This window comes from Nothobranchius furzeri, chromosome 2 (genome assembly GCF_043380555.1).
Source record: "Nothobranchius furzeri strain GRZ-AD chromosome 2, NfurGRZ-RIMD1, whole genome shotgun sequence".
Taxonomy (NCBI): Eukaryota; Metazoa; Chordata; class Actinopteri; order Cyprinodontiformes; family Nothobranchiidae; genus Nothobranchius; species Nothobranchius furzeri.
Genome location: NC_091742.1, coordinates 90185156 through 90201924, shown reverse-complemented (window position 1 = coordinate 90201924; position 16769 = coordinate 90185156). Strand labels below are relative to the sequence as shown.

At 44.1% G+C, this 16769-nt stretch overlaps 1 protein-coding gene across 2 annotated transcripts; it reads right to left on the bottom strand.

Annotated features, from left to right (window-relative positions):
- Positions 1-630: 630 nt before the first annotated feature.
- On the bottom strand, positions 631-14302 carry LOC139066165 (butyrophilin subfamily 3 member A2-like). Of its 2 annotated transcripts, none has more exons than XM_070548310.1 (7): positions 14193-14302; positions 13919-14118; positions 13673-13776; positions 11989-12330; positions 2837-3124; positions 2645-2758; positions 631-1093 (listed from the first exon to the last, which is right to left on the bottom strand). In XM_070548310.1, exons 3-7 carry the CDS (start codon positions 13761-13763, stop codon positions 675-677), a joined length of 1254 nt encoding a protein of 417 aa, XP_070404411.1. In that variant the 5' UTR covers positions 13764-13776; positions 13919-14118; positions 14193-14302; the 3' UTR covers positions 631-674. The 2 variants fall into 2 exon arrangements, with proteins under 2 accessions (XP_070404411.1, XP_070404410.1); XM_070548309.1 differs by having other exon boundaries at positions 14002-14118.
- Between the last annotated feature and the right edge of the window lie 2467 nt (positions 14303-16769).

Sequence of the window (16769 nt, the reverse complement as noted above, 5' to 3'; positions counted from 1 at the left end):
AATCAGTCTGAGTTTATCCTGCCGGCTGAACATGATACGAGTCTACACCTATCTGCTGCATTCATTTCTGTTAGAAAACAGATGGTGAAACTAGGATTAGAAAGACCTGACACATCTACATCACACTGTCATGCAAACATTTATGTACTCACCCATTTTGACTCACGACAGAGAAGGCTGTTGTTGGTTTGGAGTCCAAGAAACAGCAGAGAACGTCTCAGTGAGTTTAAGCTATCAATTAGCATTTGCAACTTCACCACATGTAAGAAAGTCCTCCAGGCATGTGTTATATGTGGAGATAAAACATCCATGTGTCAAGTCACTGGCAGAGTGGTGGTGCTGTTATCCAATCTGAGTATGTAGATGTCCAACTATCAGGAAATAATTACATGGCCTGAAGCTCATCTGTGACCTCTACCTATGTGGGTGTGTGTGTGTGTGTGTGTGTGTGTGTGTGTGTGTGTGGGTGTGTGCGTGCGTGCGTGCGTGTGGGTGTGTGTGTGTGTGTGTGTGTGTGGGGGGGGGGTTAAAGAATGTACCAAAACCAGAAACCAGTAGTTTTGATAAAAATAAACTATGGTAATAATAATAACCTTTATAAAAAGAGAGATACTCATTTGACAAAACAAGTAAAATTGGAGAAGTTGTTTATTTTTCTTCCCAGTTGGCATTCGTTATTTTTTCATCTCCTCTTGTTCATTTTCTTTCTTTTCCTCTTTGCACTCAACCTGATTTTGATTTTCTTTATTTTCACGGATCATTTTTTGAATGTCTAACAGTATCTTATCATAACCTTTCTTTCTTTCACCTAGTTTAGCATTGTGCTCCCTCACTATTTCCTTCAGTGTTAAGCCTGATCCAGTTTTGATCTCTTTATTCTTGTTTTGTTTTGTTTCTTTTTCTGTTTCTTCTTGAAAGTCTTTAATCTTCTTGTTGAACTCATCAGCATCATTCTTTGCCTCCGCCATTTGGATTGTAAGTTTCTTCTCCAGCTCCCGTATTCGTGATTTAAGGTCATCATCTTGTAGTTTCTGCTCCACTCTCATCAGCTCTCTTTCCTCTTCAATTGTTTTTATTGTTTCTTTTTTCTTTGCTGCAAAAACAAAAAGTTGACAAAGTGTAAGAATCTATATATGTGAAGTAAAGATTAAACCAACATAAATAACAGAAGAACTTCTTCATCATAAATAATCGTCGTCGTCGTCTTCCTCCGCTTATCCAGGTCGCGGGGGCAGCATCCCAACTAGGGAGCTCCAGGCCGTCCTCTCCCCGGCCACCTCCACCATCTCCTCCGGCAGGACCCCAAGGCGTTCCCGGACCAGATTGGAGATGTAACCTCTCCAACGTGTCCTGGGTCGACCCGGGGGCCTCCTGCCGGCAGGACATGCCCGAAACACCTCCCCGGGGAGGCGTCCAGGAAGCATCCAGACCAGATGCCCAAACCACCTAAACTGGCTCCTTTCGATCCGGAGGAGCAGCGGTTCTACTCCGAGTCCCTTCCGAATGTCCGAGCTCCTCACCCTATCTCTAAGGCTGAGCCCGGCCACCCTACGGAGGAAACTCATTTCGGCCGCTTGTATCCGCGATCTCGTTCTTTCGGTCATTACCCAAAGCTCATGACCATAGGTGAGGATTGGGACGTAGATCGACCGGTAAATCAAGAGCCTGGCTTTCTGGCTCAGCTCCCTCTTCCCCACGACAGATCGGCTCAGCGTCCGCATCACTGCAGATGCTCAACCAATCTGCCTGTCGATCTCCCGATCCCTCCTACCCTCACTCGTGAACAAGACCCCAAGAAACTTAAACTTCTCCACTTGAGGTAGGACCTCTCCCCCGACCCGGAGTTGGCAAGCCACCCTTTTCCGTTCGAGAACCATGGTCTCAGATTTGGAGGTGCTGATCCTCATCCCAGCCGCTTCACACTTGGCCGCGAACCTACTCAGCAAGAGCTGAAGGTCAGAGCTGGATGACGCTAGGAGGACCACATCATCCGCAAAAAGCAGAGACGAGATTCTCCTGCCACCAAACTCGACACACTCCACACCACGGCTGCGCCTAGAAATTCTGTCCATAAAGGTAATGAACAGAACCGGTGACAAAGGGCAGCCCTAGCGGAGTCCAACCCTCACCGGGAACAGGTCCGACTTACTACCGGCTATGCGGACCAAACTCACGCTCCTCTGGTAAAGGGACTGAATGGCCCACCCCATACTCCTGGAGCGTCCCCCACAGAGAGCCCCTGGGGACACGGTCATAAGCCTTCTCCAAATCCACAAAACACATGTGGATTGGTTGGGCAAACTCCCATGCCCCCTCCATCACCCTTGCAAGGGTATAGAGCTGGTCCACAGGTCCACGGCTAGGACAAAAACCACATTTCTCCTCCTCAATCTGAGATTCAACTATCGATCGGACCCTCCTCTCCAGTACCTTGGAGTAGACCTTTCCAGGGAGGCTGAGGAGTGTGATCCCCCTATAGTTGGAACACACCCTCAGGTCACCCTTCTTAAAGATGGGGACCACTACCCCGGTCTGCCACTCCAATAATACATACATAATACATAAATATTACATAATACTGTATTACATAAATAATGTAACATAAAATCATTTTAGAAGATCAGATGAAACAAGTTGAACTCACAGAGGTGTCTTTGTCTCCAGACCAGAACAGAAGCTGAAACCAGGAACAAGCAGCAGAACAGCACAGAGAAGCTGATAGAAACAGAACAGCTGGACCGGACCACAAAGAAATCATCTGAAGCACAAACAAGAATAAATGTGTTATTTGTCTCCATAAGTGACCTGTTGGAGACTTCATGTCCGGGTCTTCTACCTGGAACATGGACGTGGGTTTCTCTGCTCTGCTTGAGGTCCTTCTGATGGATTCTACAGGTGATGGTGTTGTTGGGGCTTTTCTGCACAGTAACTCTGCTGCTGACAGCAAGAAGACCATCAGAACCTCTGGTTGTCTCTGTAGGTCCAGCTGAGAGGACGTGTCCCTCAGCGTCCAACCAGAGCAGCTCTGGTTCTGGCCACCAGGTTCCAGAGCTACAGTCCAACATCACTCCACTGCTGCCTTCATCAAGTCCTGCTAACCTGATCTCAGGTGAGGACACCGACCCTGGTGAGATACGAGGTGGAGGAGTTAGTCAGTGTCTCACCTGCAGCAGAGACACCTCACTTTACAGAAAAAATTCATGGTAACAATTTTCTGAGTTGATATAAATGCTGTCTTTAGAGATTCCTGCACATTCTCTCTTTTTAAAATATGGCAACATGGTGTCATTAAAATCGGAGATGCTTTAAACTCTAAGTTAACCTAACATGTAAGTTTTGGGGAGAAAACCAAAGAAGCACACAAGCATGGAGAAGAAGCCAACTCCAGACATTCATCTGTACATTTTTAGATCCATATTTGGTCAAATATTAAAGAACATTAAATAAACAGCCTTCATTCCTTTTATCCACTTCGTTACCATTAGCGTTGTTCTGCTGGCTTGATTCTCCCTTAATGTAGTCATTAATTCTCTGATCATCCCATTTGTCTCTTCTTGTTTTCTTGCCAACTCCAAACCGGTAGAGGTCATGTTTTTTTTACAATAAAATGAGATGTTAAAGGTAAAGCGGAGGATCTTTTTTTCCAGGTGTTTCATCGGGACGATTGACCTACATAACTGTCATCAATGTCGCAATTAGTCGCAATTTGTGACAAGTGAAAGCCAGGCGTGTTGCAAGCTTTTCAAAAGTGTGGGGGATATTGTCTGTGGATGTCATCAGCTGTCAATTTAAACTCAACCTCAATCCAGTGACGGGTCTGCGCATGATTCACAGTAACAAAGTCCTTCCGAAAACATGCTTAATATTCACCAATCAGGGCTTCATTTGAGCCAGATCTTGCCGGAACAAGATGCGGGAACTATCATATTTTGAAACGACCGTCCGGCAACTGTCTGCTAGGATCCGGCAACTCACGCGACAAACTTGTGCTATACGCAGGATTCGAATTACGGGTGAGCTAGGGAGCTCCTTGAAGCCGTCAACACACCCAGTGGGAGGCCGAAACGATCCTGGTTCTACTGATATTACATTATCTATGCGGACACTGCTCAGGGTCTTAAACAATATTCTTTTAGCTACTGACTCTGCTGATTTTGTGGTTCTAGTACAGTTGGATTTGTCTGCTGTCTTTGACGCCGTGGATCACAGTCTCCTGATTTCACGGTTACAAGAGTCTGTTGGGATTAAAGGAGTTGCTTTGGACTGGTTTAAGTCCTATTTGGCTGAAAGATCGTTTTGTGCTTCGTTAGGTGGCTTCACGTCATCTCCCTCGCCTCTAGTTTGCAGGGTTCCACAAGGATCTGTGCTGGGCCCGTTGTTGTTCTCTCTTTGTTTGCTACCTCTGGGTTCTATTTTTACGAAACATGGATGTTCTTTTCATCTATATGCAGACAACACCCAGGTTTATATTCCCATTCCCATTCCCAATTATTATTATTATTATTATGTGGCCTACCCAATTATTTAGATCCTCTTCTAAACTGCCTCGATGAGGTTAAAACCTGGATGTCTGCAAATTTTTTACATTTTAATAATGACAAGACAGGTCATGCTTTTTAGTCCTAGTGTGTCCAGTGGGCCAAGTTGTGCTGACCTTGGTCCACTAGCCCTATTTTTGAAACCTGTAGCGACCAGTCTGGGAGTCCGGCTTGACAGTGATCTGCTTCTGGAAAAGCAAATCAGTGCTGTAACCCAAGCCAGTTTTTATCAGTTAAGGAGGATCGCCAAGGTTAAGTGTCTGCTCTCAAGTCATGACTTTGAGATGGTGATTTACGCATTTATTACATCACGCCTTGACTATTGCAATGCACTGTACCTTGGTCTTCCTCAGTCTCACCTCTCCCGTCTTCAAATGGTGCAAAATTTAGCAGCACACCTATTGACGGGTTCGAGAAAGAGGGAGCACATTACCCCAATTTTAGCTTCGCTGCCTGTGGATTTTAGGGTCCAGTACAAGCAGGCCCGGTGTCAAGGCCGGGCCTGGGTGGGCCCGGCCCGCTCATTTGCCGATCTGGCCCGCCCAGGACAGATTACAGCACCGCATGCAAATGAATTGGCTCGAGACGATCAACAGAGGGCGCTCTAGGTTACTAATCAACAGTTTTGGATGCAGTAGAAGAAGACACTTTGGTACAGTAGCTTGCTAAAATGGATATCAGAGCTTGGTTTAGCAAACAGAAAAACAATGCTAGCACAAGCAGGGATGACGCATCATCAAAAAGGCCAGTGCAGCCAGAAGTTGCAGCGACAAGCGCTTCTGTTCCTCCTCTCTCCGTGCCTCCAGCACAGTCTCAGCAGGCAATTGCGCCACCGAGTGGCAGCAGCACCAACATGAATCGCTGTTCAGATGACCTCGGGGTGGATAAGCCTAATCAGGTGCGCCTGGAAAATTATCCAGTTCGACTTTTCTCTGGGAAAAATACGCTGTTTTTCTTCATCATGGTACCAAAATAGAACATGGTTGGAGTATTCAGTTAAAACAGATGCAGTACTGTTTCCCCTGCAGACAGTTTAGTTCTCATTCCTCATCAAACTCTTTGTTACCATTTTGAATTCAGGGGTGTCTGCTGTCCTTTTGATTCAAATGTTTTAAAACGCGTATTAAAGTTGAAACTGTTTTTGAACCATCTTAAATACAGGATTGTCTGTTCTCTTTTTAGAAAGAAAACACTAGATTTTCTAAATCTTGTTTAGAAGACCTAGTTTACACTTCTTAACAGCTGGTAGCGGTAACGCACCAAGTCAATGTTTACCCAGAAGAAGAAGCACGCAGCCAAGAAGTAGCATGCTAACCTGATGCTAACTAGTATTTGTGATGTAAACATTATGAGAAATGCGTGCAAAAAGAAGAATTTACTAAGGTATCAAGCTGCAGGGCAGGATTTGGAAGAAGACTTTTGGACTAAGTACGTTATTGGAGAACATTAACTGGACGTTAGGATGGTTTTGAGATGATGACTCTGTGGTGCGCAGGCGCAGCTAAGAACGGTGAGTTGCAAGTATTGGTTCAGTAAAATTGGTTACTTTGTCTTAAGTTTTGATTGCATCTTTAATTGGCATACATAATCGGAATAAAACAATGAAGAATCTTAGCTTTTCAGTTATTTATGTAGAACAAGTTGGTGACGCAAAACGACGGATTTGACCTGGATGTATATGTATGTAACGTCCACCAGACAGATTATAAACATGCAAAGGGGTTGAAAAAAACACGGTTTACTGGGCCCCCCCAGAAAAACCCATTGCCCCTCCAGGTGAAGTCCTCTGGCGCCGGGTCTGAGTACAAGGTTCTTTTATTGGCTTTTAAAGCTGTACATGACCTTGCTCCGCAGTATCTGCGTGAACTTTTAGTTACTCCCTCCCCGTCTCGGTCTCTGAGGTCAGCCGACCAGTTTCTCCTGGAGGTGCTGAGAACAAAGAGAAAGCTCAGGGGTGATAGAGCTTTCTCAGTAGCAGCTCCAAGGTTGTGGAATGCACTCCCAATTCAGATTAGGATGGTTTCATCACTGTCTGGTTTTAAATCACTTTTAAAGACTCATCTGTTCTCAGTTGCTTTTAATTCAGTTTGCAAATGCATCTGTTTTTAGTAGCTTTTATGTCAGTTGGATATGTTTGTTTTTATCATGTTTTTACTTTGTGATGAACTTTTTATCTTATTTTTTGAATTTTTAGGGAACTTCTGTTCTTTTTGGCTTGTTAAGCAATTTTGTCAGCTTTTATGCTGTTGAAAAGTTCTTTATAAATAAAGTTAACTTGACTTGACTCTGCTGGGATTATTTAGAGCTGACAGGCGCAGAGCTCTGATTGTTGCTCCTGACAGATGCGTCCTGAGCACGGCCACAGTAACATTATCAAAGTGTCGCCACCTCAAAAACAAACTTAACACGCAATCGTTTATGTCGGCTGATATCCTTTTATGCTTTTTGTCTTTTTTTTGTGCCTGATGCGTTTCGCTGCTGCGGTGCGGAGAGCATCACATGTTTCGTCCTCCGGTGACCGCACCAGTGCGCACTCCGCTATATTTGCGGTCGGTAGATCTTTTAGAACTGCAGTTCAAAGGTAACTCATGAGGTGAATATATATGAACCCAGGTAGCAGATTTTCTTAAGGATTGAGAGGAGATGCAGGAAGATAATAAACAGACAGGACAGAAAAATAGTCAAATAAAAACAAGCTCCTTTTTGTACCTGGTGGTTGAAACAAACAGACACCATTGAAGGTAATCAGAAGTGGAACAGAAAATGAAATAATTATTTTAATGTTTAGAGCAGCAGGAATTCCGAGAGGCTGCAGGCGCACCAGTGAGTTTGCAGCCGCAACGCAGGGGGAGGGGGGAGAGGGCTGAAGCAGAAACTACCGTTGATAAAAGGTTTCTGCCGATGTCGGGTTTCAAGGAGAAACGGGGGGGGGGGGGGGATGGCGCAAGCAGAGTGAGTGCAAGGTAGGGAAACCAGACTGGTGTGGAGGTGAGCTAAACGGCTGGAAAAGTGTGGGTGTTGATCAATCTCAATAAGAAAAGTGTGGGTGTTGAAACCCCCACATCCCCCACGGGTGTGACGCCCATGGTGAAAGCCTCGCTTTTCTCACTGAGTCCTTGATGTATTTTTTTTCATTATACTACTCTTTTAAATGCTCCTTTTTAAGTAATCATATGTTAATCCACAGAGCTCTTCCCTCTTGTAGCATCATTAAGGTTCTCTAACTTGTGGCAAAGGTCACATTTACCCAGCTGGGTCAAACAGTACTTCTAAATCCACAAATTAACCAAGATGTCTGGAAGAACATATTACCTATCTGCTGCTGTTCCGTCCCAGGAGGAGGGCACTTCAAGTTCACGATGATAATAATATTAACAAAACTCACTGATTTTATTACTGTTTATTATAACCATCATAAATGATCACTTGGTTCAGTATAAAGGTATTTTAATTACATGAAATGAATTATTATGCTTTGGGTATAATAATGATTAATTATGATTATGGTTGATGACAGTAAAAGATGTGTTCAGCAAAGAAGGTCAGTTTCACCTTATCCATCTAACACAGAGTCCAGATAAACGATAACTGCAACACATGTTTTTGACGCATGACCAAGCTTTCTTGCTGAGAGAGTGTCCTGAGAGCTTTGTAAACTGTAACTATCACCAGCTTCAGTTCAGTTCTTAAACCAGCATCATCCTGAGGAGACAGGACGGTCGCCCAGACCCCCTGCCAAGCTGTTCTGTCACGCCGACAAGAATAGCTAAGATAAACGTAACTGTAACCAGCTGACAAAAACTCTACCCAGAGTCATTGATTTCTGAGTCAAGTTAAGATGCAAAAACTCCTTCAGAGTTACGGACTTTGAGAAGCAAATAGTTCCACCAGTCGAGTGACCCAAGGAGACATCTCAGGACCGATTTGGTCGTGCTAGAGGTTTTTCTACCAACCTCGTGCCTGGAGGAAACCATCTCCACCTGGACACTTCGGATCCAAAAAGGGGGTCTTCTGATTGGGTGAGGTAGACTTCGACAGAATGTGTTTGATGCTGTTTTCTCTAAGCAAAACTCAGTTAGCTGCAAAACATCATTTCCATCCAGAACGCTTCCTCTCTCTGAAAGAAACCTTCTAATAATTCCATTCACGCATCCAAACTCTTATTTCCAATTTAGCTTCCATCCAGCCACAGGTTTGCCTTTTAAAACAAGTTTAATATTAAAGCTGTTAAAATTGTCATTAAATTGTCATCCATGAATTGTGGTTTATAATTGTCGTTTCAAATCTTTAAGTTTAAAATTGTTAGTAATAAAATTTCTTCATTTTTAAACTTGCCTCATTATTGAAACGAAACACAGAAAAGGGATAATATTTCTGGTTATTGAAAAGCAAAGATTCCTAGCTTCTGATTCAAAGTAAACTTTTGCTATAGAATTTAATTATTTAAATTAAACATTAATCTTTGAATTAAAATTAGACCAAACAGGTTGGTGTATGAACTTAGATCAATATATAAGTATCCGGGATATTTATACATGATCTAAGCCTCATAGGTTAATCTGATTGGTCATTTTCAGAATCTCCAACTGAATAGCAACAGTGCTGATTCTAGTGTGTAGTAAACTCTACACTCTTCTCCCTTTCTCTGGAATGCAACCTGATGTTTGTCTGTGGGGGTTGGGCAACTCTCTGCCTAGTAAAGCCGGGCGTACACTGTGCGACTTTTTCACATTTTTAAGCCGATTTTCCACTCGTGCGAGAATCCACAAGATCGGGGCGAGTGTTGCGCTGAGCGTCGTGTAGTGTACAGGGGGTTACGAGAGGCAATTAACACCACGTGACCAGCTACCGATCAGCAATCGTGAGCCCGCACGGACTTCTGGCATGTTTGATATTTTGCTCGTTCCTCGTGAGGGTATCACACTGTTGAAGCGGCGCAGCGAGCAGCTGCGACCCAAAAAGTACCAGAACCGCTCACGGCGCATGCGCAATCCTGCATCAACACCGCTCACCCGCTATTTCCCTAATAACACACGTTGTTCGTTTTCATTTCTTCACATTTTTTTACACATAGTGACAAGGATTTTCAAGAAAGCGTGTTTGTCGTGTTAATGTCAAATTAAACTGATCACAAAACACAGATTTACTTTATTTCATTTTCCTCATCCAACCCCCATAAATCCCTGTGTGTCCTCCTGCAGCACTCCCAAAGGACAACAGGCAAGACAAAAAAGTCTGACGTGTTGTGTAAAAACTGCTATTTTTAGCATTTTTTTAGGTCCGACGTGTTGCTACCAGACGTACAGTGTGAGCAATGAGGTTGCATCCGAGAACTGGGTCATACAGTGTGAGCGCATGACTCGTGAGATCTGCCCTGCGAGGAAGTCGTACAGTTTGAGCTGAAGCTGAGTGCTACGAGTGAAAAAGTTGCACAGTGTCCACCCAGCTTAACACAGTCCTGCAGGCTGAGTGACTCAGCAGTTTTTGGCTCCTAGCAGCCACTCCTGTAACTTGAGACTTCCTTTTCAGAAGGCCCCGCCTTAGGTAGAAGTAAAGCTGTTATTGGTTAGCTTTAGCTCAGAAGCAACGTTGTTATTGGTTAGCGTAGGCTATGACGAATAGGTCCTTGTTCTTTTTTCTCTTCGTTTCAATAAAACCAGCTGTCGTGCAGAGGAAGCCAGAGCTTCAGGACGAAGGCCTGACAGGCTTTTGATCGGTCTCTCTCTGCTGCATGCAGCGTACATAACTTTACTGATTTCTCCCTGTGTGGTTCATTTTAGGACATAAAAATACCCAACAGTCCTTTTAAAAATGACTGAGGGTTGCAAGAGAGAAAGAGTCTTCGGAGTTTACGATAAGAAAATAAAATCCTCCGAGGTGAAAAATAAGACCCGAGTTTTTTAGGAGATTCTTCTCAACGATAGCGTGCGCTGAAAGCGAAGGTTTGGCTCCTTGCAGACGCCTCTGTCGCCGGTTTTCTGCCCGACGGGTAAGCTAAAGTTCTGCATGCTATTTGGAGAAATTGATTTCAGATTACTGCTAGAAGAAGTGCTGTAAGGCTGGGAACTACTTGTGAACAGAGCGTGCACGAGGATAACTAAGCGTTCTTTCTCATGCACATTTTTTCTAGATCTGGAGATGCCGGATTTCTCCTAAAGTTCAGAAGCATCCTCTACAACACCTTTAAAGTGACACTAAGCAGTTTTTACATTCTCATTAAGGAGGGGTTCAGTGATTGAGTCGATAGAAACTTTACCAACCTCACATAGGACAGCACTAGTGATGTGACGTTCACAAACGAATCAAATCAGGTTGTTCAGAACGCTGCTGCCAGGTTCTTGACGGGTACACACCGACGTAGCCACATTACCCCTGTCCTGTCACTTCTTCACTGGCTCCCTATCATTTTCAGAGTGCAGTTTAAGTTACTGACTTTTGTTTTTAAAGCACTCAACGACCTGGCACCTCCCTACCTCTCTGGCCTTCTCACTCCATATGTGCCCACCCGCTCGTTGAGGTCGGCTGACCTTTTGCTGCTGCACACGCCGCGGATGAGGCTCAAATCGCGGGGTGAACGAGCATTTGTCCATGCTGCCCCAAAGCTATGGAACTCATTGCCCATTGGAGTTCGGCAGGCTCCATCTCTGGCGGTTTTTAAATCTCGTTTGAAGACCCACTTTTACACTTTGGCTTTTAGACAGTGACTCGTTTTAGTGTTTTATTGTGTCATTGTTTTAATGTGTTCTTATTATTCATGTTTTCTCTGCTTTTAATTGAGATTTTTATCCTTTGTTTTAGCTCCTTGTAATGGGTGTGTTTTGTTTTAGCCTGTGCAGCACTTTGGGCAGCTCCCATGCTGCATTTTAAATGTGCTATATAAATAAACTATGCTATGCTGTGCTAAATCGTTTGAACGAGTTTCCAAACTGAACGATGAGAGCCGAGTCCCTGTAGAGAGCCGTTCATCTTGTCTTCCGGTAACAAACCTCCCCGGAAGTCAGTAAAGCACACCCACACAAACCCAGCCACCGCTCTGACGGACGTAGGAGAAACCCTAACCAACTCTGTGCGCCCTCATGCAGACCGCAGGAACACGTTGCTCTTAATACCCCCACCCCCCCCACCCCCAGCCCCACTCGCTTGGCTTCACTTCATTCAAAGGAGCCAGTCTTTTGAACGGCTCTTTGAGGTCAACGACCGACTAATGAACGGCTCCCATGAAAGAGCCATAAATCCCATCACTGGACAGTACCCTGCAGCCCTCCGTTGGCCAGATACCACCGTTGTGTGGAGCGAGTAGGTGCCCAAGGAGGGCACTTCAACTGGTTAATAGTTGTTAGAGATTGTCTGTGCTGATGGCTAATAACAGGCTAGCAATTAGCTTTTTCAGTTGGCCAAAAAACAGAAGAAATCCTGATAAAATATCAGAATAAAAATACAGTTTTCTCACCAACAAGAAGATCAACATAGTTTTCTGTTTGAGCTTTTGGAACGTAGCATCTGTATCTCCCATTGTCAGTCAGCCTCACATCTGAGATTCTCAGTGAAGCATCTCCATGTTTCAGTTGGCCAGCCGACACTGAAGCTCGTCCTTTGTAGGCCCTGTTTTGGTCCACCAGAAGTTCCTGACCCTCATACCACACATGCACAAATCTGGGCGTCAGGTCCAGTCTCCCCCACTCCACCGTCGTCTGAGAAGCATCTTTAGGAGGTTTCAGTGAGCATGGTAATGTGATGTCATCTCCAACCATCGCTCTTATCGACTGAGATGGATCCAGGTCTTCTGACTGACCTGGAATGAAAATCAGCTTTTTTAGATCGCAGGGATCGGACAACCAAGGCTCATGTCTTAGTCTGCCCCCAATCAGTGTTGGGCAAGTTACTTCAAAACTGTAATGCATTATTTATTACTTGTTACCCTCATTTTAAAGTAATTCATTACATTACAATATTACTAATTTTAAAAATGTAAGGCATTACACTACTTTTGCATTACTTTAAGTTACTTTCACCAAAAACAACTTCAATATGAATCTGGTAACCTGACGCTCAGTGAGCTCATGACATATATGTGGAAGGTGATGTGGTGTCTGAGCTAGGATTGCTGTTAAAAACAGTCATATATAATAACAGTGCTTTAAAATGATTGTTTATTAAATAAAAGCAACAACAATCTGTACTCTCAGCACGCTGCCATCTTATATTAACTGAGCAGGGAGTGAGGTGGTGGGGGCTCCAAGCCTATTTAGCCTTGGTCCCCAAATGCCTTGATACGGCCCTGGATGTGGGACTGACTTCTGGGGTGATCTGATTCTATCACATGTATAAATATTAAATGCTTATATATTATTGCTTTTCACTGGTAAAGATGTGTATTGGGGATAAATCTACCTACTTTTTTCTTTTTAAGTTCTATGTTTTGTTTTCTTGATTTTATTAGAATAATTTCCGGCCCTTTCGCTCTCTAAACTTCCTGCATGCTGCATGTTTTCTCCGTCTTCCAGAAAAACTGTTTCCTAGATTTCCTACTTTCTAACTAATCAGCCAAAGGGATCTACCGAACGCAAAATAAATAATAATAATAATAATAATAAAAGCTTAATATGCGCTGCGCTCCAGCAGCAATGAGTTGAAATCACCGGGGGCACAGATTATGAACTCAGCTGAAAATTACATAAAGTACCAGAGAATATTGGCTGACATAAACGATCGCAAACGAATTACTTTGTTTTGGTGGAGCGATTTTGTGAATATAACAGTGGCCGTGCGCAGGACGCAGCTGGAGTATTTGAGCCATCACTGCTGCGTCCTCTCTGCTCATAGAATGCCCGCAAAGCTGAGTCCATAAATGACGTCATATATGTGGATACTGGATCTTTTTCAGGCTTCCCGCAATTTGAATTTTTAGGAAACCCACATCTTGACTCTGGGTGTATAAAATGCATTGTAATTACCGCGTTACTGACAATTGTACCGAGTAAATATTACCATTTTCTTTCCCTGTAATGCCTTACATTACCGCATTACAGCAAAAAGCAATGCATTACCGTAATTAATTACTATTGTACCGCGTTACTCTCAACACTGGCCCCCAATCATATTTATTTTTAGCCTTTAGCTCATGCTAACCTTACCTGTGCAGGTGTGGATCAGGAGAAGAATCTGAAAAACCACCGCAGTCCCAGTCTGCAGGTTTAGAGATGACTTCTCTGGCTGGTGACCCATCCTGGAGACCTGACTGCTCCATCAGACACGAAGAAAACTGTGTCAGGTTCAAAATGAGCCACAGAACAACTGATGATGTAACCATAGAACTGATCTGCATAAGTTTGGCCCAAAATGATCTGAATGTGCTTCTCAGCATAAAACCCTCACATTACCTGGATCGGTTGGGTCTTTGCGATATCTCGTGCAATCGTACTCCAGCAAGAGAAAAAAAGACTTCATGAAAAGAAAACGTTACCTTGATTCTTATCAGCCGTGTTCCTCTCAAAGCTCAAAGTCCTCAGATGAGAGACGCTTCAGTCAGAGCTGAGGATGGTTTCGTTTTTCTGTTTCGACACCAACTTTCTTTGAAATCCTGGTAAAATTAAAAATGATGAGAACTAGATCCCACTCACCCTTCTACATGTCACCAAGTCAGTGCAAACTTACCTTTTAGAGTCAAAACATCTGGAGCTGCAGGTCAGGACTTGTGGACAACCTTTGGTTTTATTACAGTTTGGTGACTGATTAAGTCAGAGTGAGGCTGAAGAGGAACAGGATTTACCTTGATAAGGTAATGGACCGCCCTTCCCCCACCTGTCCTAGTGCACACAGACGGTGGTGGTGATGTGGTGCACTCCTGTCCTTATTTCTAAAAGATGAAGTGATGGCGGCATAAAGGGGTATGGGGCGGTCCCTGCGCTGCCGTGGACTTGCGTTTATCTTGGACATAAGTTGCGGTTTTTAAGATCAAAGCCGCTCCTAAGGGTGTCTGTCCTCCACAGTCCCCGTGCAGTCTCTGACGATCTGAGCTCCAGCTCTAACCGAGAGAAGCTCACGGAGCTCTGCAGCGCTCCAGTTTTTCATCTTAGCTGATTTAGTTCAAAAAGCAAAACTTGCGGCTCGTGTTTACTTTCACTTTTAATGCAGTTGCCTGCCGGGGCTCGGCAGCAACTCCCCACGTCATCATGACGCTTCTCTCCGTTACACTAAGGCACAATAGCCGTTTATAAGACAATATTACTGCCAAGCAAGACGGAACAAATGCAGCTGAATGTGCAGCATGGCGTTGTGAAAGCAGTCATCAAGCTGCCAATCCCTTCAACTCATAAGCAACCAGTGGCGGCTGGCCAGTAGAGGGCGATAGGGCGCCGCCCTCCCAGTTTTCCCCAGTGTTTTTAATTTTTATTTAAAAAAATAAATAAATAAAATGAACAATAATCATATATTCTAAGTTAATTGTGTGTTTTGTAACAAAATAAATCATATATATATATATATATATATATATATATATATATATATATATATATATTGTTCTCTGCCGGTCTCTGCCGAGCGGTGGAGGCTGTGGGCTGTGTTTCAATCGCCCAAACAGGACGGGACCAGCCGTCCAATTGCTGACAAGAAAATCAAAGGGTAGGAATGGGAATGTATCCAATCAGCGTCGACGTTGTTTCAGAAGCATGATGGGCGATAGAGCTACCGCCAAAGGCTTTTGTTGGTGTTCGGTAGAACTCGGAGAGTCGACTCTAGCACATTTTTGGTCGTGACGCAGACGTAATAGACATGGACGCCAGTGCGCCTACAACCCGCAGCAGCATGGATACCGGATCTCAGCAGCCACTGAATTCAGTTCGGTCTCTTCTCCAGTATCCGTTCGAGAGGAGAACTATGGTGGAAAAACTTAATGTCAAAGAGCTTGGACCAGATCAGCCCGACGTAAACATAAGCCAGCAGGAGGAGGAGAGAGGTAAACTGTACACACAAGGCTTCTGGGAAGGCTTGGCTAGCTGGATGCAATCACGCTAATGCGTTATTTTGCTTTCCAAACGACTGTGACAGATGAGGCATGGATTGAGTCAGGAGTTACGGACAAACATTTTTCTGAGAAGGTGAAGAAACATGAGATATCCCGGGCACACATGGACAACACGGTGAAGCTAGCTATGCTAGGCAGAGCTAACATTGCCATGCAGCTAGAGACGAGGGGCACAGGCTTGCAGTGAAGAAACACAATGAAGAAGTGGATCAGAACCGGCACATTTTGTCCAAGAGAGAGATGTCAACACAGTGTATGAGCACAAGGATGACCTCCTCAGATTTTCCAGATGATCAGAGACTCGGATGACTTTAATCCAATTACTGAGAGAGAGGCAGGAGGCTTTGTGAGAATGCTGGAGGAAGAAGATTTCGGCTTTCTGCTGGCATTGTGTCACAAGATCATGCCACATGTGGACATGCTCTTCAACCAGCTGCAGAAGAGGAACATTGACTCTGTCTCCATCACAGGGGTCATCCAGAGCTTCACCAACAGCATGCAAAAGATCAGGTACATACTTGTTTATTTAATATTATTGTGATGAAATTCTCCAGTATGTTAGTTTTACAAACAGTAATGTGGATGTGGACCATTTATGGTCATGTTATTTTATGTGCAATTTAATGCAGTATTTTTCAACCTTGGTCTGCAAGGCAGTGTGCCAATAGTCAGACACACGTGGATTAATCCCTTTGTCCAATAATGTAAGACAGGAAATAAAAGAGCTGTGCTTAATTCATGAAATAGTGAAGTTGTGCACAAAGCTCAGAAAGCACAAGTTTGTTTAAAAAAAATAGCACAGCCCCACCAAAAATATTTTTCACCAGCCACCACTGTAAGCAACTACAAATATTTCTTCTTTTTGCTGATCTTTAACTGCATTTTACTGTGAACTCTATTCAAATGATGCACATCTAAGTTCTCAGTCTATCCAGGTGTCAGTAGAACTGTGGCTGTTAGACGCAGGTCCTTCTGGTGGCCTCCCTCTTCCAGGACATGAAGAGTTGCATCTCCACCTGCATGTGTGTCCCAGAAACAAAGGCAGCAATCAGTCACCATACGACCGGAACACACCAGTCGCAGAAGCGCGACCATGTGCTGTGGGCGGTGTCGGCCTCTCTCCTCCACCCCTCCCATCGGATATCACCATCACATGATCGAACAGGCTGCAGCAATGACATCCTCCCCTCCCACCCAGGCTTCTT

Bases quoted from the DNA above. Each gene is read 5' to 3' on its own strand.
- LOC139066165 (XM_070548310.1), bottom strand. From the start codon at position 13,763: ATGGGTCACCAGCCAGAGAAGTCATCTCTAAACCTGCAGACTGGGACT. The intron at 3,125-11,988 runs GTGAGAAAACTG...GTATCTCACCAG, and splicing joins CTATGTTGATCTTCTTGTTG to GGTCGGTGTCCTCACCTGAG. The intron at 2,759-2,836 runs GTAGAAGACCCG...TTTGTGCTTCAG, and splicing joins AACCCACGTCCATGTTCCAG to ATGATTTCTTTGTGGTCCGG.